Here is a 22832-nt window from a genome sequence, read left to right as displayed (position 1 = left end):
ATCCTCTATTTCTAGGCTACGTGTGTTGTAACTGCGTCTGTCAGGCCTAGAAATGATCCCCTGTTTCTATGCTATGCGTGTTGTTACTGCGTCTGTCAGGACTAGAAATGATACTCTGTCAGGACTAGAAATGATACTCTATTTCTAGGCTACGTGTGTTGTAACTGCATCTGTCAGGACTAGAAATTTTCCTCTGTTTTTAGACTAAGTGTGTTGTAATTGCGTTTGTCAGGACTTGAAATGATACTCTGTTTCTAGGCTACGTGTGTTGTAACTGCGTCTGCCAGGACTAGAAATAATCCTCTATTTCTAGGCTACGTGTGTTGTAACTGCGTCTGTAAGGACTAGAAATGATCCTTTATTTCTTGACTACAAGTGTTGTAACTGCGTCTGTTAGGACTAGAAATGATCCTCTATCTCTAGGCTACGTGTGTTGTAACTGCGTCTGTCAGGACTAGAAATGATACTCTATTTCTAGGCTACGTGTGTTGTAACTGCGTCTGCCAGGACTAGAAATAATCCTCTATTTCTAGGCTACGTGTGTTGTAACTGCATCTGTCAGGACTAGAAATTTTCCTCTGTTTTTAGACTAAGTGTGTTGTAATTGCGTTTGTCAGGACTTGAAATGATACTCTGTTTCTAGGCTACGTGTGTTGTAACTGCGTCTGCCAGGACTAGAAATAATCCTCTATTTCTAGGCTACGTGTGTTGTAACTGCATCTGTCAGGACTAGAAATTTTCCTCTGTTTTTAGACTAAGTGTGTTGTAATTGCGTTTGTCAGGACTTGAAATGATACTCTGTTTCTAGGCTACGTGTGGTGTAACTGCGTCTGCCAGGACTAGAAATAATCCTCTATTTCTAGGCTACGTGTGTTGTAACTGCATCTGTCAGGACTAGAAATTTTCCTCTGTTTTTAGACTAAGTGTGTTGTTATCTTTAGGCTACGTGTGTTGTAACTGCGTCTGTCAGGACTAGAAATGATCCTTTATTTCCTGACTTCGTGTGCTGTAACTGCGTCTGTCGGGACTAGAAATGATCCTCTATTTCCGGACTTCGTGTGTTGTAACTGCGTCTGTCGGGACTAGAAATGATCCTCCATTTCCTGACTTCGTGTGTTGTAACTGCGTCTGTCGGGACTAGAAATGATCCTCTATTTCCTGACTTCGTGCGTTGTAACTGGGTCTGCCAGGACTAGAAATGATCCTCTATTTCCTGACTACGTGTGTTGTAACTGCGTCTGTCAGGACTAGAAATGATACTCTATTTCTAGGCTACATGTGTTGTAACTGCGTCTGTCAGGACTAGAAATGATCCTCTTCTGTCAGGACTAGAAATGATCCTCTATCTCTAGGCTACGTGTGTTGTAACTGCGTCTGTGAGGACTAGAAATGATCCTCTATTTCCTGACTTCGTGTGTTGTAACTGGGTCTGTCAGGACTAGAAATGTATCAAGGAACTTATGATGTTCTGAACAAGCTCGTAAATATCGAATCACAACCACACATAAACACCGTAGGTAAGAGAAGCGTGTACGTTATTAGAAAGTGGAAACTCGTAGATATCTCGTTAATCAAATATGAGGATATAGATATCCGCATATCCAAACTGAAATGGCAATGTGTGCGTTCAAAATGATGACATCATTATTTTACAATCGAATAGACGTTTTCTATCATCATATAACCTGCATTTAAGTATGGAAAGTCAATGTTCGACTTTATTATATATTTATGTAAATTTAATGCATTGCACCACTCCATAACCTTGTATATGCAATGTATTTCAGGCATAAAGATATTTGTGTCTATTGCTGAATAAAGATGCCGTATATTTGTATAATTGGTTGATTTTTTCAGCTCTTTAAATCAATATATTTTTACGCCGTTATGCCTCAATGATGTAAGCAAACGGTGCTAATCCTTTATTGATGAAACCGGTTAACGTATATTGTTTTTACTCCAACGCCTTTTATCTGTTTCATAGTGTTTCTGTGTCACAAAGATTTTTTGAAGAAAATATAAGTGTCACATTGACATTTATTATTATCTATGTCACAATGACCTATATTACCATCTATGTCACAATGACATATATTAGTATCTATGTCACAATGACATATATTATTATCTATGTCACAATGACATATATTATTATCTGAGTCACAATGACATATATTATTTTCTAGGTCACAATGACATATATTAGTATCTATGTCACAATCACATATAATATCATCTATGTCACAATGACCTATATTACCATCTATGTCACAATGACTTATATTAGTATATATGTCACAATGACATATATTGTCATCTTTGTCACAATTACATATATAAGTATCTATGTCACAATTACATTTATCATTATCTATGTCACACTGACATATATTATTATATATGTCACAATCACATATATTATCATCTATGTCACAATGACATATATTAATTTCTATGTCACAATGACATATATTAGTATTTATATCACAATGACATATATTTGTATCTATGTCACAATGACATATATTATTATCTATGTCACAATCACATATATTATCATCTATGTCACACTCACATATATTATCATCTATGTCACAATCACATATATTACTATCTAGGTCACAATGACATTTATTAGTATCTAGGTCACAATTACATTTGTCACATTCACCTGTAATAAGTTGTATCAAACAGACACCTGTTATTATCTGTGTAGCAATGATACGTTGTATACTATATGTTACGATTGTGTTATATTCGTTAACTAGTCGGCTCTTAATTTTTGTGTTTTGTATCATTTTTTATTGTTAATGTCATCCCATATTTAGAAATGTTCCCTCGTTCGTGAACAATATACATTTTCAAGAAAAGAACGATTTATATGCAATTTGTACATCTATTTTTGAAATATTCTTCAGAACAAAGCGTGATTGTTTATGCATAATAAGTTTATTATCCTAGCTATTATGGATTACCTATTATTATCGAGTGATTAATCTTTTGTATTATTTTTGCAATGTAGCTTCACTCTCTTATTTGCACAACCTAGACGAGCGTTTCTGTGCACTTAAGGAACTCCTGGGGTTACTCAGCTGTTCTCCTAACATCGTTCTTGTCGTTTATACAAGGTATACACAACACAGGATAAAAATCAATAGATAGATTGATCATAACAACATCACATGTTTTCCATGTACAATTTCAGCAAGTACTATATGATACATTATACAAAAATACATTCCATTTAAATAATATAGATGCAGTCTTTCTCGTTGGCGATGTAAGAAACGCCGTGGGGAATCGAGACACCTAAATGGTATAAACATAATGATTATTTTATATACTGAGGTGGAAGGCAGCCATGCCTTACTTGATAGATATAGTAAGCGATGTAAGAAAAGATAAAATTAATGAGGCAAACATAATGATTATTATATACACTCAGGTGGAATGAAAAAATGACATACTTGATACTTCTGTTTATTTGTCATATACGTGCATACGCTCTTGCATCTTTCTAGTTACAATTCTTTAATGTTGGAAAACTTAACAGTATTTATGAGATAATAATTGAGACGATAGGGATGACATCAGATACACTATATATTGTGTTTTGATGAGAACATTTGCATATCCGTTTTTTTCACAATGAAGTTTATCTGCTGTCCAACAGGGGACCAGTGATATCGTCTAGTTCTGAATAGCAACGTTTTCATATTTGATTGATGGCATTTTCTGATGGAGATACATTTTTTAATAATTGAACGCTTTGTAAGGAAATGCAATCAACAGTTGACTGAACTTACACTTTATTGAGGTCGGGAAAAAAGATTTTTGTATCATTGATAGCTTAGCATACTATTTTATATTCAATAAGATTCATCAGTTTGGAAATATGTAACATCAAAGTTTTACTTTCTACACAAATAAAGAACGTGCATTGTTTGTGTGGAAAGTAAAACTTTGATATTATGCTATTTGATAAAACAAATCCTTAAAGGGAGATCATTGGCCGTTGCATATGAACAAATTTCCCCTTCAGATAATATAATGAATTTTTTTCCACATCAATACAAATGTTAAAAAATGAAAATAAAAGCAAACAAATTTAGAACTATTATTTCATAATTATCCGCGAAAAACTTGCAATAGGCACAACCTTTAGTTGGTAAGTCGAAATATTTACTTTAATCCTCGAGTTTCTGCTATCTGAATTACCTACATTGGATGGGACCTTGGTCTGTTACATTAAACCCAAGAGACGCATATATAGCAAGCAATGGTTGTCGAGAAAGAAAGAAAGGCCAGTGATTGCAAGACCTTTAAAAGCGCCAAGAAACTTATGTATGCCATTTTTTTCCATTTCTAGTGGGCCTGTGGTTCAGATACCGTGCATGTAATAGTTATCTATCACTGCCACGTGTTAAAAAGACAAACTAGCAGTAGTGTACAGGCGTTTGTTAATTAAGAGAAGGTAATACAGATTGGCCACTTACTCTATCCACCAGATTTAAGTCTTCCGATGTCTGGCCATTATATCAAGGGGAGATAACCTTGTAGCATTTACGTCATGGATCGATTTCGAAGGTGTGTTTCTGCTAAGAGGGAAGGAGGGTGTAGTTGATTATAATAGAAAGACCAAGCTATGTACACCATACATATGTCTCTCGTAGTATATCGAAATATCGAGTAACTTTAACATATTCTAATGCTCTTCCGGAGATTTATCGATGACGTTGAAATCAAATGGACATCGAGTCGGGACTCCCTTGACGAGTTTATTGAGAACGCTAACGCGTTCCACGCCACCATCAAATTCACAGCGGATATCTCAACGGAGAGCAACACATTTTTGGACACCAGTTCCACTCTGATTGATGGTAAGATTAGTACGGACCTCCACTGTAAACCTACTGACACACACCAGTATCTCCTCCCATCCAGTTGTCACCCCTCGCACACCACGAGAAGCATACCCTACTCCCAAGCTCTGCGCATCAGGCGTATTATTTCGGATGACATCATCTTTGAACGCAGATGTTCTGAGTTAAAGTCCCATCTTTTTGACAGAGGATACAAATCTACTTTGATAGATCGGGAAATAGACAAAGTGAGGGTACTGGACAGGGCCAGTCTGCTTGTTTACAAAGTCAGACCCCATACACAAAGGGTACCTTGTGTAGTCATGTTCCACCCAGACATGCCGCCACTTCCATCTATCTTGAAAAAGCACAGGTGCATCATCGAATCTTCAGCGAAACTTCGGCAGATCTTTCCAGAGTCTCCTATACTGGCATATCGTAGACCTAAACACATTAGAGATCTTGTGGTAAGCAAGCTACCTACACTTAACCCTGCTGCGGCCAAAGGCTCTTTCAATACCTGTAACAAGAAGGTGTGCAAACTGTGTCCATACACGCGCTCCACAGATACATCTCAATGTACAATCGCCTTAGTCGCCTCTTTCGGTTTGAAGGAATAATGCTTCCAGGAATAATGTATGTAATTATCAAATAAGTGAATGCAGGAGGAATAAGTAGATGAAATGGCTAAGATACTGTATAAATCTGCAAAATTAATCTGACAACAGCTGTTGGCCATACACCCTGACATGAAGCAGCAGGCAGGCGAGGTAGCAGACCAACTGTGCAGTAATGCATCATTAGGTCAAATGCCCCATGGAACGAAAACGAGCGGATGGCAACCGCCTATCATTCGTTCATACCTCGAGGGTAGCGGGTTTGTAGATTGGTGATCCAAAACCGTTCTCTCGTACGTCGTCTCGTTCCATCCCATGTAGGGCAATGATCTATGGCAACAACCTGCATGTCTTTCCAACTATGGCTAGGCATATTAAAATGCCTTGCCACAGGGAAGGCTGGGTTGTTCTGCTTGATGGAGCAGCGGTGGTTGTTGATCCTGGCATTGAGCTGGGTGCAGGGCTCGCCCACGTACTGTAAATTGCATTTATTGCAGGTAATAAGGTACACCACATTGACTGATGTGCATGTCAGTGTTTGTAGTATTTGATACACTTTGCCGTTGATTGTACATTGAGATGTATCTGTGGAGTGCGTGTATGGACACAGTTTGCACACCTTCTTGTTACAGGTATTGAAAGAGCCATTCGCCGCAGCAGGGTTAGTTTTAGGTAGCTCGCTGCTTACCACAAGATCTCTAATGTGTTTAGGTCTACGATATGCCAGTATAGGAGACTCTGGAAAGATCTGCCGAAGTTTCGCTGAAGATTCGATGATGCGCCAGTGCTTTTTTCAAGATAGATGGAAGTAGCGGCATGTCTGGGTGTAACATGACTACACAAGGTACCCTTTGTGTCTGGGGTCTGACTTTGTAAACAAGCAGACTGGCCCTGTCCAGTACCCTCACTTTGTCTATTTCCCGATCTATCAAAGTAGATTTGTATCCTCTGCCAAGAAGATGAGACTTTAACATCTGCGTTCAAAGATGATGTCATCCGAAATAATACGTCTGATGCGCAGAGCTTGGGAGTAGGGTATGCTTCTCGTGGTGTGCGAGGGGTGACAACTGGATGGGAGGAGATACTGGTGTGTGTCAGTAGGTTTACAGTGGAGGTCCGTACTAATCTTACTATCGATCAGAGTGGAACTGGTGTCCAAAAATGTGATGCTTGCATAGCATACAATATAGTACAAGCGTCTGAGGGATAACGAATTCGAGCTGTTAGCGCAGAAAACAAAGTTAAACGGTTTCGCCAAAAATCTGGATATTTGATTCCGTGAAATTACTTCTTTTAAAACTAAAATTTAAGAATTTTTGTTCATGGATATTTACTTAGGATGTTTAACAAGCAATTTATGTTTTAATTAGTTAACCAATACTGAAGATTGTTCCAGATTGAAGTGGATTGTACTGGCGAACCATGCTTGTGTTTTAAGGATATCGTGTGACATGCTTTTTCAGATTCTCTTTTTTTTTAGCGAATTTTTAATATTATTCACAGGCTTTTGCATTAGTTTCTTTCATGTTGTCATTGTGATGTAATTATTGTGTAGAGCGGTTCGTACGGTAGTTGGGCCGTTATTAATTAATTATATTTTAACACCACCCCCCCCCCCCTTCCCCACACACCTCACTGGTTCCCTGTTGTGTCGGAACCCAGTCTATGTTCATCCGGATCGGGTTGCTGGCACTCCGCGTCCTATTTAGGTAGTTTAGATAGCCATACTCACATCAGGTGTAAACGGTGTTATGGGTACAAAGACTCGGTCACACAGTGACGCGGTACTGGGAACGGTGCTAATTTGTAGTTTGTATATATATTGTATAGCGACTAATTAAGTCGTTCGTAATTTGTTTATTTTTCATTTGTGTTGGAGTTTTTAAGATCACCTGGCTGTCGTGGTGTGTGCTGTCAGATTGATACGTAGGTGCGTTACGATTGGTATGTATACAGGTGAAGGTATGCAATTAAGTTCTGTATTGTCCACAATGTTGAAATAAAAAAGGTCAAGGTAAGGCTGTTTAATTATGGCAACATTTAGTTTGCCCTTGCTTGTTGGGAAGGGCGATGTCACCGAAAGCACCCTCCTTCCCAGCTACCCTCCCTCCAAACCTCATATTGGGCGGTTTCCTATTGTACATTGATAGGACATGGTGGAATTTGATTTATGCTCAAAGTGATTGTTGTAGATATGCCTAAAAGAAAATCAACAAGTGTTTACGCCAGGGCCAGAAAGGAGGCACTCTGTGAGAGCCCCTTCGGCGGCAAGAGCCCCTGCGGCGAGAGCCCCATCGGCGAGCCAAGCTAGGAGGCCTACACAGGGCGACATCATGGAGACGGCTAATACCAGGATCCCACAGGGCGGTGGGGATGTGGAGACAGAGGAGGGACCAGCTGTGAGACCTCCAGTGCTGGGACCCTTGGTGTCGGGAGGAGTCGAGTCGGACTCGTATCTTGCGGCTGCCCAAGGTACAAAACTTCCCAATTTCGAAGCACCAACCATGATACAAAGTGTCCATAGCGAGTTGGGGCTCAATGTGTCTAACGCTTTGAAATTAAAGATAGTGAATGAGGAATATGTTGAGCTGGGTGCATTGTTGGAGAACAGCCTTAATAAACTTGATAAGCGCTGGGCAATATCTGATGGGAAGCTTCTAAAGAAGCTGATATAGAAAAATGGACAGATGCTTTTATTATATTTACGAGCATTTACATTTCTACCCATCCCGCCAAGTCACAGGAACTCCTAAAGTACATGAATCAAGCTCGTTTGGGGGCATCTAGGGGTCAAGGGATGGGCTGGCGCCATTACGATGAGCAGTTTAGACTTAAAAAGGCTATCTACCCCTCTAGTTCATGGGCGGTGATTGACACCGAGTTCTGGTTACTGTACCTGGGCGGTGGGGCTCTCAGCACCACACACAGTGCTAGTCAGAGTCAGGGTAGGTCCCAAACTCGCGATTTACGTAACAGGTGTAAAAAAATTGTAAAAAAAAAACCACCAACAGTCTCATGAGGGAGGTGACATTTCTAGAACTGGTTCCAGTAGTGTTGGCATTATGCATTTGGGGGGATGTCCTGACAAACAAGAAGATAGTGCTTAGAATTGATAATGAGGCATTGGTAGCCATCATCAATAAGCAGTCCTCAAAATCAAAACTGATAATGCAGCTTGTCATGTGTATGCATTGGAACATTCACTTCAGGGCTAGGCATATTCCAGGTGCAATCAATGAAATTGCTGATTCAATTTCACGTTTACAGTGGTCACGGTTCATGGCACTGGCCCCACAGGCGGACCAGCTTCCTCAGAATGTTCCCGACAAATTTGTGCAGTTGATCTCGAGGCTGAAGCTAAACGTTTGTTAAATTCCAGTCTAGCGGAGAATACAAAGAAAGCCTATGATAGGGGTTTATGTTCATTTCTCATTTTTAGAAGGGAATTCGGGCTAGGAAATGTTTGGCTTCCTCATTTAAGTCATGTTAATCAATTTTTTGCTTTCCTTTCCATGTCTGGACTGTCTTATAACACAGCAAAATCATATGTCTCGGCAATTAGCTACTACTGCAAAGTATTGGGTGAGGGGGATGTTACAAACAATTTTATTGTTAAAAAAAGTGTTAGAAGACATGAATAGGCTTAAGGGTCACAAGAATGTTAGATTGCCCATTACTTTTGATTTGCTGGAAAGGTTAATCCAGCTGCTCCCCTCAGTGTGTTATAGTGCTTATGAATCAGCACTGTATGCTGCAGTGTTTTCCATGGCATTTTTTGGATTTTTGCGAGTAGGAGAGATAACTGCTTCTAGCCAGTCTGATATGGGGCATGCTATTAACAAAGTTGATGTTTCATTGGATGTGTTTGGGGGGTTGGTCAAATTTAAATTAAGACATTCCAAAACTGATCAATCCGGGGACGGAGTAGTAATCGTAATTCCTAGTACAGGAGGTCCTTGCTGCCCAGTGTCCTTAATTCAGGCTTATTTAGCTGTACGTCCCCAACTTATTGGATTTTTTTTCTGTCATTTTGGTGGAAAGCCTTTGACTCGTTTTCAGTTTTCGGCGATTCTTAGAAAGGCCCTGCATTGTTTAGGATTTAATAGTAGCTGTTATAAAGCCAATTCATTCAGAATTGGCGCCTGTACGACCGGATCAATGGCTGGAATCTCAGAATGAGAAATTAAGGCAGCAGGCCGTTGGCAGTCGGCCACGTATAGAAAATATATAGGAATCCCCTCCCGTCAAATGTATCCACACTAACCTTGCACAAGTTTTCGCAGGGTACAGGGTGTGGATCGTTGCATCGTCTATAATCACAAGGGCATTCGTCCATGCCAGCATGGGGGAGCCTGTTGGGGTTGACCTGGGATTGATAACCCTTGGTGTTGATATCTGGTGGCAAGAACGTGGCGGTATGAAGTGGGGAGCCATTGAAAAAAAGGTAGAGATGATGAAGGGGTATGAAGACCCTCCATCACTTATGGTGATACATTGTGGGGGAAATACCATTGATTATACCCCCCTGCATGAATTGTGCCCTGAGATTGTGTCGGGCCTAAAGCGCATTGTGGCTGCTTTCCACAAACAATTGTTGTATGGTCTCAAGTCCTGCCCAGGGTGTCTTGGCGGGCTTGCCCTGATGCGGAGGCAATGGAGAGGGCTAGGATTGGACTAAATAGTTATGTGGGGAAAACGATTTTGTCAATGGGGGTGGGTATTTTACATTCGCATGTCTGAGCTGGCCTTAATAGATAGTGACGAAACGCACCTCCCCCCTTTGGGAAATGCCCTATTCTTAAGGAAACTTAAAGTTGGGGTTGAGAAGGTTATGGGTGGTGTCCCCCCCCCCCCCTTTTTCTTTTTTGCATAAATACTGAAATAGTTTTCTAGTTTAATATTAGGATGGCATATTCTGTCCATGTTTGGTGGTTGTTCCTTGTGTCGTTGAACAGGTGTTTAGTTGTTTTACTCTCCTCCTGTCCATTTGGCAGACCGAGGTCGACACAAGAACCATCAAGTGTATGATACTACACGGGTATGTGTGCACCCGTTCACTGTGGTCAGGGACGGTTGAATTGATACACTAAAGTGCCTGTGAAGTAATTGTGTGGTCAGCCATACAGCCATTGGGCGGCGACCAATTGTGATCTGTAATGGGATTGTCCTGCAGTGACTTTTGTGCCAATTTGGCAAGTATTGAAATCAATTATTGTCGCGGCCAGATTTTGCCATCAAAACAATAAATATCAACAACTGAATCGCAGTTGTGTTTGTTGTTTTTCTTATGCTGTCTGCAATAAATGATTTAGAGCGATGCAAATATTAAAGAATTGATGAGTACAATAGATGTGTCGACCTTATGTACATCTGATATGCTTGCTATGTTTATTAGCAGCATATCTTTCTATTCTGACAGTTTTCAGGTTTCTTGATTCCCATACTGAATAATTATCAGTATATCTATTTTTGTTATCTTTTCTGCCAATTTACTATCTATTGAGTCCATCTTTGTCTCTCTTTTTATTTACTTACCCTAAATGATCAAGTACTTGGCGATCAAATTTATTTTGATATCATTGGAGAATCAAATGTTGCTGATATCATTCGATTTTCCTTCTGTATGCCACTCTTAGGGGGATTCTGCAATAGGAATCGTATCCGGTTCCATGTTATCTGAATTGATACTTGTTATTTACACCAATAACAAGATAATTTGACCTACTGAAAACAACAATTTGACATTTATAAGTTTACTTAATCTCAATATTTAGATTTGCATACACGTGTACAATGCATGAGGTAACTCGAGCATCAACCGAAGTCATCTAAGAAGACGAACGGACGCAAGTGATCATGTTATACCCACGTACCACTATGTAATAATGAACATGATTTACCTGTACATTGGTATCATGATGGATTTAGAGGTAGTGCTTCAACATATATTCATGTTAGTCTCCTTCATCACTAATCAGACGTGAAACCTTTACAAGTTGTTTTAAAACATTTTTCACATGCAACAATCGTTTAGAAATTTAATATATTTGACAGGTGTCAAATCATGTGAAAACAATAGACAGGTAACAGGTAAATTAGGCAATACATATCAATATTGTCGCAATCGAATATATTTTGCCTGATGGAGTTATGGATTACAAACAATGGCGACAAATATTATATTTATTGTAACGTTTTATGTATTGCTATCTTTTGTACCTTGAGGTTTTGCAGTCCCTTATCCATAGCTCAGTCTGATGACGTAACATTACAGATACAAACAATGATGGATATCGTTGATAAGCAGAAGAGGTTTCCCATGCCGTAATATCTGACCTTATTTACCTGGTACTTTTTCTTTATCATAGATCCCCGTGTAAATGTCTTTTTCTCATATCTTGTCGCCTAAGAGCCTGATGCAGTGTATTTCAATATTAGCTTACTGTATCAACGACATGCAATCGCCTGTGTGTATGTATGTCGTCGATATAAACTTTGTTATTCTCCTATTATCTTTAGGTTTGAAAACTTTGTCTCTGTTGGAAACGGATTATTCCGGTTTGAGAATAGCTTTGCTTGGAGGGTCAGACATGCATTGTAGGTTGAAGATTCATCTAACTTTTTAAACATCATTATTTGTCTAACTCCTCACAGAATTTAACGTGATTGATATGGTGATTTTAGGGTGACCTAGACTGTGATGCCATTATTCAGGTTAGTTGCTCTTTTAATTATCAGTACTGCTAATAGATCAGGGAGGTGTTAAAAACTAGGGACCAAAAGTCAACGATAGTACTTTGCTATTTGACAACTAAGTTGGCAAACATTACTACAACTTCAGTACTAGAACAAACGTATCTCTATGTTACTGTCTAGGAAAACAACATTACATACAACATCAACAGAACAAGATGCGCATCACATCAAGGACAAGTTAGGATGGAACCATATTCACATAATATGAGAAAATATGTAACTTGGTTTTAACGTTTTCAAATGACATTAACGCAAAATGCTTATTTTTGTAACAGACAAGATTAATTCATATTTGTTTGACATATATCTTGTAATAAAAACTATACATTGAGATGTGGCCAGCAAGATTTTTTCTTCCTATTGTACCTTTAGCCCTTTTGAAACAACATTTTAAGATAAAGCTATGGCATCTTGAATATTATAAACTGTTTTTTTACTTATAGAAATGAACACTTGGTATGATGAGTGTGATTGTCAGTGTGCACTTAAACCATGACTAGGTTAATACTTAAGGGGTTTTGATCGAATGTGCTTTGAATGCTGATCACATGATGTAAAGGATATGACGAACTCCTCAACCATTGTTTACAAAGAGTACCTCAGCCATTATTAACATGGAGTGCGCTAACCATTGTCTATTCTAACACCTGACTATCGGTATACATTTATTGTAAATATTAAACATGTATGACGACACGGAGAAAGTATCCAGTTCAATATGTTAACACAATTGATCGGCATGTCGGTGTTGTTCATATAATCAAAAACAATATGAAAACTTTGGTTTTACAAATTGGTGTGTTTCATAACTGTATTTATTTACGTTGTATAGTGAAGTTAACAGTGCTGTGCAATTCGATGTACATGTGTATTAAGTTTTGTGTAAATAGTTAAATTTATATCGGTGTAGATGTCCACAAAGAATGGGGCTGCTTTAATGGCACTTCAAGGTGTCATTTCTCCTAAATGTCGTAACCCACCCACAGTAGCATAACAATGTATCATACTATTTCATAATAAGCTAACCAGATGTGACACTGTCGAGTAAAATAGTTAGAGACATGATAGAGTTACGAGGTGTAATAATAAGAACTACAATCAATTTCTTTTCTGTGTCGAATCTACAAGCATCTCTAAAAGGCCGCCTCTTACTATCATGGACTGGTATGTAACAAGTCTTTTACCTGTGTAGTCTCCCAGAAATTTTAGGGCAACGCTTTTGGGGCATACAATATATACTTATCTTGCTTGACAGACAAGTGTTCATGTACAGATAGGATTGGGTACCTGTTTATAACATATGAAACAAAATATGAAATGTACTTCGCATCAATATTTCTATTCTTTATCAACACCTCGTAATCTCCACAACATTTTCAGTGACATGTTTTTCTACTACAAACGAATTCATAGTTTATAACTATGTCAAAAGGATATTATTTCATTTAAAATATCAACGACTAGAATGGAAACAGACACAAACACATGGGAATTGTGCAATAAAGTTTTATTAATTCATTTATTTAAAAATCAAATAAGGAATTTTTGATAATATGAAAAAGAGGTTACCTTTGAGAAAAATATTCTTGGATGCTTGGAAATAATGAAAAAGAGAAAGAACATATTACAAAGAAAAGGAACCTTTCCAAGACGGGAAGAAAGAGAAGCATATAGGAGTATGCAAATACTGTATGTCATCCCTTCAAATTTAAGCAAATCCTTATGATTGAGGCAGTACAAATGAGAGCAACAAAACAGATACCTGCATTTCGGGGTTTATTATATCTGGAGCGACTGAGGAAGCTCAAATGACCAACTCTGAGCTACAGAAGAATAAGAGGGGACATGATTGAGGTGTTTAAAATAACAAGCAATATTTACGATAATTGTGCAACGGATTATGTTAAGATGTGGAAAGGTAAATCACAAAGACAGGAAATAAGAGGACATCCAATGAAAGTATTTCCACTACATTCTAGTGGAGATATTCGCAAGAACTCTTTTGCCATGCGAATTGTAAGAATATGGAACAATTTCCGGAAAATGTGGTATAAGCACCGGATGTAAACACTTTTAAAAATAGACTGGATAAGCATTGGGAGAACCAGGAACTCCTTTATAATTATAGATCTGAGATACATTAATGAAGCAAGTGACGTCACATTCATCTATTGTTGAATATTTCAATGTTATGATTTTGAGTCCGGTGAAGAGGATCTTTATAAATCCTGTATCGGTACATAAACTTAACATTATGAATGTAAATGTTATAGATATAAAACTAGGAACATCAGTGATTAACATTGTAGAAAATATACATAAAGGACATTGAATGTGAATGAAAATTACACAAGAAAAAGGAAATAAAAAATAGAGCTTTACCATATTGACAATAATGAGGAGACCAGTTCGGTACTTTTGGGAAGAAAACCGTAATGACATATGATGGCTAGCAAACCATATGTAGAATGACGAATAATCCTGAGAAGAGAAGTTAAATATCGAAAAAAGCATTCAAGTTGACAGACCGCTAAAAGAGACGAACGTAACATCACATAAATATATACAGTAGTCCGGTGGTATGGAGTTATCACCTTATACATTGTATTTACATTTGCGCTGCAACCCATTATATGAACATTATCTTAAAGCAAAACCTCTGGTGACGTAACACGTGGTTTACGTATTATGTCATAGACTAACCTTGTTCAATGAGAATCTTGACGCTTCGCTTCGGATAACTTGGAGAATGCCCCTGCGTCAAACGCTCAAATGACGGTTAATTATTGGCGCAAGTTTTATCTAAACAGGGCTCCTCCGCCAATGCCCTTTAAAGAACGACGCAAGGTTTTTTTGAGTAAAAAAAATATTTATTTATGAACATGTTCTATAGTAAAAATGTAAATATATGGATTGAACGGATTTTTTTGTTTTAATTTTCATGCCGTTGTGAACGCAAATCGGTAACATCCTTATTGCATGAAGTGATTTGCATTCATACCGGCATGAAAAAAACCGCCGTTCAATCCCTATAAAAATTTACCACAGATCGTGACTAATTCCGCGACAACGACAACAATACATGGGGACAGAGGTACGCACATTTTCCATTGTGTGACGTCATCAACAGTTGTTGTGGTCGGGATTGATCAAGGCCTGTTTAAGTTTCACTTAATTGACCCGATCACCAGTTAATACCTTTTCGAAACGTAATTGTATCTTACTGCATGAAAAAGATCTGAAGCTTTCGCAAACTTCTTAGAAATAAAGAAATAATTACTGATTTTAATTCGTTATTCAATTCACATATGCTCAACTGGCGTTATCAACTCATAACCTGTAAACATCGATAAATCTACAGGTATATGTTAACAAAGAAAAGATTAACAACGAGGTCATTGAACGTTCCGGTAGAGTAAGTGTTTACTGCTACATCGACGTCACCCGTCATGTAAATCCGGGTCAAAGTCAACGTCACGTCCTCACATCGATAACTCGGTTACTCTAATGAGCATAATCAAAAAGGCTAACCTTCAAATAAGTCTTATATGTTTGGTAGTCTTATATGTTATGTTTGGTAGTCTTATATGGTTGTCTTATATGTTATGTTTGGTAGTCTTATATGGTTGTCTTATATGTTATGTTTGGTAGTCTTACATGTTATGTTTGGTAGTCTACATGTTATGTTGGGTAGTCTTATATGTTATGTTTGGTAGCCTTATATGTTATGTTTGGTAGTCTTATATGGCAGTCTTATATGTTATGTTTGGTAGTGTTATATGTTATGTTTGGTAGTCTTATATGGCAGTCTTATATGTTATGTTTGGTAGTGTTATATGTTATGTTTGGTAGTCTTATATGGCAGTCTTATATGTTATGTTTGGTAGTGTTATATGTTATGTTTGGTAGTCTTATATGGCAGTCTTATATGTTATGTTTGGTAGTGTTATATGTTATGTTTGGTAGTCTTATATGGTAGTCTTATTTGGTATGTTTGGTAGTGTTATATGTTATGTTTGGTAGTCTTATATGGTAGTATTATATGTTATGTTTGGGAGTCTTATATGTTATGTTTGGTAGTCTTATATTGTAGTCTTATATGTTATGTTTGGTAGTGTTATATGTTATGTTTGGTAGTCTTATATGGTAGTCTTATTTGGTATGTTTGGTAGTGTTATATGTTATGTTTGGTAGTCTTATATGGTAGTCTTATTTGGTATGTTTGGTAGTGTTATATGTTATGTTTGGTAGTCTTATATTGTAGTCTTATATGTTATGTTTGGTAGTTTTATATGTTATGTTTGGTAGTCTACATGTTATGTTGGGTAGTCTTATATGTTATGTTTGGTAGTCTTATATGGTAGTATTATATGTTATGTTTGGGAGTCTTATATGTTATGTTTGGTAGTCTTATATGGTAGTCTTATTTGGTATGTTTGGTAGTGTTATATGTTATGTTTGGTAGTCTTATATGGCAGTCTTATATGTTATGTTTGGTAGTGTTATATGTTATGTTTGGTAGTCTTATATGGAAGTCTTATATGTTATGTTTGGTAGTCTTATATGGTTGTCTTATATGTTATGTTTGGTAGTCTTATATGGCAGTCTTATATGTTATGTTTGGTAGTCTAATATGGTAGTCTTATATGTTATGTTTGGTAGTGTTATATGTTATGTATATAGCAAAACGATGGCGCTTCCTTTGATGCGAAAGTCGTAAGAGGTTGGGAACATCTTAAAGCAGTCAAAAATAACTATATTTTTCTTTAATGTCGATTGTGTTTTGTTTTTTTTGGACTGTCGACTGTAACTGTGGCTTCATTTGCTACAAAGTAGAGGAACAATGTTTACTAATAGCCACAAGAAACAAACTGTTTGGTACGACCTCTGAAATGCGAAAGGTAATCATAAAAAAAGTAAATGTTCTTGATTAGTAGAAGATTACCACAATGAGGAAGGGTTGTATTTGGGAAAAAGTCGAAAGTCGTAACAAGTCGTATCTAAATCGTAATGAATTGCTGCCCCAAAGAGAAAAAAGAATATACTGCAGTAAACAGGGAGTAACATGTGATAGATGACGTACGTACTTCCGACTTACAGACAGCGTAGATTGTCTGTATTAGTACCTACTATTGTGTATTATTATGGATGTGGTTAATAGATAAATATCGCTCAAAAGTGCGAATAAATATCGAATAAAATAACAAAATGTATCGTTACGGTCGTTTGATTTGGTTCAAGCTAAGCTTACTCAAATCAATACGGTGACATACCGAAATACAACATAATCATTATTTATACTCCAGTAATCTGCCACATGTCGTCAATTATTTTGGACTTCCACTTGAACGTTTCGTCAATGACCTTTTCGCGTTGCCTTAGTTAGTTATACTAGAGTGTCAGTGCATTCGTAACGTGTTAGAGGAAGGGAGGTAACTCCTTTAGTCATAGGAACACACACTGTCAGAGACCTACAACTAAGACCTGATGTTCATCAGCTATTGCAAGCTTACTACATTTTTTGTAACGGAGAAAAAATATTCCAAATAAAAGACAATAATAAGATATTCTAAATGAGAACATAATATAACAAGATATTAGATGGGTTTGCTACACTGATAAATTGTCTTTTGTGTATTGTTGAGGTTGTGCTTGTAACATTTATGTTTTGTTTTTGCCACTTCCGCCGTTATTGGTACATCCAGGGCAGTATCTGCTAATGTCACATACTAACAAGGTTTGGCCCTGAACAACTATCGAAATGTTTCTTCTGTCGTAGTTCGCATTTAGTTATCTGTGTGCGGAGAAGAAACCCGGCCAGATGTGAACGTACATCTCAGGGCCATCCAGAGATAAGTATGGAGATCATTTCCGTTTATTCGTTTATTTATTACTGATGCTAAGATTGTTTTGATCACAAACAGTAATTGAAACGTATTTACGTGCTTTCAAAAATGTCTGTATCTTGTTGTTATATTGTTATAAGTGTCCTTAATTTAATGTTCTTGTCTCTCGACCATTGCCCTACAATTCTAACAGATATACTTCCCACAGCTTCAGAAGTGTCCTCCTCTATTAATGTCAAAGAGCCCAGTTAGAGTGGCACGATATATATTGTAAAACATGGGGAACGTACGTCTCCAGTCAGGGGCTACCTCGTATTTTCAGGATGTACTCCTATGATAAGTCAAACATTTCTTGTATTTAACTTTTTTTCTTATATGGAATTTTGGAAAAAGGAGAATATGAGAAAATAAAAATAGAAAGTTGTATGTTCATGTGCTCGTTTTCTTGTTATGATCGGTCAAACATACTAATTTAACATAATGTGAAAGTTTTGGTGAAATTTATCGTTTTGACCGTAAAATGACCAAATTCAAACAATAGCTTCCAAGTGTGCCATTAGAAAGTGAATGTTTGCACGACTGATACAACTTGTATATGTTTTCTTAATTATAGAAGAGAAATTTCTTTAACCTATATTTTTATCTCAGAAAAGGAATTTATGGTAAACACATTCAAACGCCTTTTTTTATTTTCTAATTTAAAGACTTTGTTGCAATTTATACTTTCACTAGCGCCTGAGCTATCCTCTATGTCAAGCCAAACAACTTCCCGTACTTGTCCATTGTATAATCAAGGAGAAATAATCATAATAATATTCATTCGGGAAAAGGCGTACATAACAGAAAAATGTCATATAAGTAGGTAATTTACAAAGTTGAGATCTATATATATATAATTTACGTATTTTGCCTTACCCTTGATAGCCCATCAAAGCCATAGAAAGCTCATTCCCAATGGGGTCCCCTAAGGGAGGTCCATGTCCCGACAGAACAAATGCATGTGGCATATAAAACAGTTTTAATTACAGTTATACTACAAATATTATACATATTGGATGTCATCAGGAATCTATGTTCTTATGTTTTGATATCATACTATTATCTAATAACCATTTTAAGGCAGCGAAGAAAGATATGTTGTAAATAAGATTGAGGAACTTGTACAAAATGTACGCACTAAACAGAACATTAGTACGAAAAGAAACCTAAAGGGAAGTTTTTCTTCACCCTTAAAATTATATCAAGTTTGAAACCTCCTGATACATATATAATACGTTAAATATAGGGAATACATCTCACACAGTTACACGTACATATCACGAAGTTTAGAATATAGATCGCCATTTTAGTGAACAACCTCGCCAAGTTTCTGTACATGGGCGTCTGTATTTGCTTTGATAATTCGATATTTACTTAAGGTTTGGCGTGTGGTAACCATATAGAACTGTCGAGGTCCTCCTCTCGTTCATTTACTGTACCCGACAGAGAACCTTTACACGATCTGTTACACCATCATGGCTGTCCGTATAATTCTACTCATTGTCTCAATCACCATTCCAGGTACGTCTTACGTTTTCTGCGTCTATTTATAGCGGTTATAGTACAAGACGGTACGGTTTAATCAGTGACGTCATACCTGTATCTAAGGTACCCCATCAGAAATATATTGGTTTCATATCTATTTAGAAATATCTCTTTCTGAAAGTATAATTCTTTTTTTCTAAGATTATATCACTGAAATTCATTCTAGACTGACTTTAATAACATTTATACATGTAGTAGTGAGCAAATACATATCCCGCAGTAATTACACTGAAAGATAATCATGGCGTACTCATACTTATGTACAAGATTTCCATTAATATTACTTATTGCAATACATGTAGCACTGATAGCGTACTCCTTTTTCAATCATCAGCGACAGTGTAACATTTGAATCAAAAGCCGCTATTATAAGAATGTTTACAGTACATGAAAAACGAATCTCCTATGCTTAGGTAAGGAATATGTTGCTAGGTGATTTAACCGGCGTTTATATACTATCTTCGTAGTAACCGGTTTCATTTATTTCTGTAAGGTCTCATGAATCATGACCCCTTTTTGTTTTGGTTCGCGCACAACTGAACAACGGCTCAATGGTCTGTATCCAATCAAAACATGTCTTGCAAATTAATAATATCATAATTTTAATTATTTCATATGAAATCAATGACTTATATAGATTCCTTTAAATAGTCATGATATTTTAGTTTTAGTTTCATCTTTGTATAATGTGCACGCTGTAGCAGCAAATGTAAACGGATGCAAGTGTCAAATAATATTGGGAAGAAATGCTTTTTTTATCCTAACGATAAAACACTGACACTATAGATATTGTGCTTGTTACAGTTGCTGAGACGTTTGACTGTTCAGGCCGCCATGACGGATTGTATGAAGTTGGGTGTCGCGTGTTTACCAAGTGCACTTCGGGAACTTTAACGAAGGTGGAATGTCGGTCACCGGAAGTCGTCAATATAGATACCGGAAGCTGCGACAAGTAAGAACCAGCAGTAATGTTCCAGTATCAATGTTTCCAACTTCCTGGTATTTTTCTATCCAAATAAATTAAGGCAAATTCAATGTAAAACATTAACGGCAGCAACAAGGAGTAGGTCGAAAATTAAAGTTTACGGGAAAAGACAGAACAGAAGGGACTGAGTAGAAGAGAGGTACTATAAAGTCATCAAGACCCCGTATGGATCCGTTGATGACCGGTGGTTCTCTGGGACAGTACACGCTTGACTGCCTCATGTGTAGGTCACCAACGATAAACAAATCATAAACATAAACACTGACATGATGTTGAAGGTGATGATGGTGATGATGGTGATGATGATGATGATGATGACGATGATGATGATGATGATGATGATTATAACATGATACTCTGTTTCACAGTCCTCGGGATGTAAACGATCCTTGCGGCACATACAGAGATTGCCAAAGTAAAGACGACGGAAAATATCCGGACCTTGAGAGGAACTGCCAGTATTACTTCACGTGTGCTAATGGAAGGTTCATGGGACACAACCCATGCCCTACAGGTAATGTTGGGTGTAAATAGAGGGGTAATGGATAGGTAGTGCGCATTCAACAGCAGGATGTTTGCTTTACCCTAGATGCAACCATTCGTATGGGCGATTTTCATTCCGTTCAAAGCCTACAAAACGGAGATAAATGAGACTCGATTAAAGGAAATACAAATAAAAGTTGTTGTTATGAGATATTTCTTAATTGTATAAAACAATTAAGACCTGTTTTTCTATCGAAAGCTATGTATAAATGTATTATTATATGAAACATTAAAGAAACGTAAAGAAATAACCGATAAGCAACGAGACTGCACCTGATTTCGCTAACTCACACGTTTTTGTATGCAGCTGTAATGCATTTTAATCACCTGAACGGTTGATAAGCATAACTTCAAATACGACCTTAGCTATGATAACGTATAGCACAATCCATACAAATATTGAACTGAAAAGAAGGTATGGTACAAAATGGAATTCGGATGTAAGTGAAATAGAAGTTGGTATGGTTTTCTAGCATTCTCGTGAGATGTTCGCAGGCGTGAATTGATTAAATAACAGAGGGGAGGGATGTGTGTGTGTGCTTAGATATGAACTTAGATTATGATAAACTGAAGAAGTAATTTTTGTGTTTTTGTATCGACAACTAAATTATTAAATAGGATATTTTCTCTTTGCATTTCTAGTATTTTTTTAACATAGAAATTCTTAATGTCTTGACATGCATTCCGATATAAAATATTGATTTAGACTAGACAAGAATATCATTACCCTAATACTAATATTTATTTTACTTTTTGTTGATTTCACAGGTCTTATATTCAACAAGGACCTACAGGTTTGTGACTGGTTTCAGCACGTGAAAAGTCCGTGCGGCATCCAGCCCGACAACTCTCCTTAATCTGTAACCCCGTATCAACATTCCGAAATACCATTTACCTCTGTACATGTATGGACCGGGAATGATAACCCTACTCCTATTAGCTTGTTGTGAGTTTACTTTCAAAAACACTGATAACTTATCTTGAAACAACAAAGGTTCAAAATCTGTTTTCATGTTGATAAATTTAACTGGATGTGGTATGCATGGTTCAGATACCAAATAAAATGTTGAAGTTAAACTTGTGGTTGGCTTATTGTTTTGTATATACAACTATGTTGTGCTTGTTTTCTTACCCGTCAGTAAACAGCAGCAGAGGAAATAATTTGGTCCGATGTCTCTTAACAAACAGAACGAGTCTTATTTATTGAGCACCACAATGCAAACAAAAATATACGGAAGATGATGAAGTTTTGGTCGATTACATATTTTCTGAAACTGTCGGGGGAAATGTTTAAACAAATCATCCTTATTCCATTGAGGACTGTGCACTACCCGTCAGTAAAGCTCTTATCTATAGCGTTTAATATGTGTTTAGTGAACTGTTACAAAATGCTATGAAATGAAAAAGAATCATGTCCGAAACTTTGTGTTCTAAATGCATTGAACACTGTAATGAATTCATTTATCCTTCAGCACCTGAAGGCAGGATACTCCAGACACTTTTACTCAGCTTTACATTAAATCCGTACAGTAGGACGATAACGGTGACCTCACTACCAAACTCTGTTACAAACAAACAGGCGTCTATTCCACATGCTACCCGTTCTAAGTAGGCACAGTACGTCATGTCCTGTTAATGG

At 37.2% G+C, this 22832-nt stretch overlaps 1 protein-coding gene across 1 annotated transcript; it reads left to right on the top strand.

Annotated features, from left to right (window-relative positions):
• The first annotated feature begins 8237 nt into the window (after positions 1–8237).
• Positions 8238–22259, top strand: LOC110445167 (chondroitin proteoglycan 2-like). Its single transcript, XM_021489623.1, has 5 exons — positions 8238–8424; positions 8747–8842; positions 20470–20617; positions 21019–21164; positions 21962–22259. The coding sequence occupies exons 1-5, from the start codon at positions 8238–8240 to the stop codon at positions 22048–22050; spliced, it is 666 nt and encodes a 221-aa protein (XP_021345298.1). The 3' UTR covers positions 22051–22259.
• Positions 22260–22832: the final 573 nt, after the last annotated feature.

The sequence above is a fragment of the Mizuhopecten yessoensis genome, unplaced genomic scaffold (assembly GCF_002113885.1).
Source record: "Mizuhopecten yessoensis strain PY_sf001 unplaced genomic scaffold, ASM211388v2 scaffold245, whole genome shotgun sequence".
NCBI lineage: Eukaryota > Metazoa > Mollusca > Bivalvia > Pectinida > Pectinidae > Mizuhopecten > Mizuhopecten yessoensis.
Note: the sequence above shows the minus strand (reverse complement) of the source record. Positions and strands in the feature narration are given on the sequence as shown.

Excerpts from the sequence above, each read along its gene's own strand:
- LOC110445167 (XM_021489623.1), top strand. The coding sequence starts at position 8,238 with ATGAATCAAGCTCGTTTGGGGGCATCTAGGGGTCAAGGGATGGGCTGG. Across the intron at positions 8,425-8,746 it reads CAGTGCTAGTCAGAGTCAGG|TGGTCACGGTTCATGGCACT; the intron begins GTAGGTCCCAAA and ends TCACGTTTACAG. Across the intron at positions 8,843-20,469 it reads TCTCGAGGCTGAAGCTAAAC|TTGCTGAGACGTTTGACTGT; the intron begins GTTTGTTAAATT and ends TGCTTGTTACAG.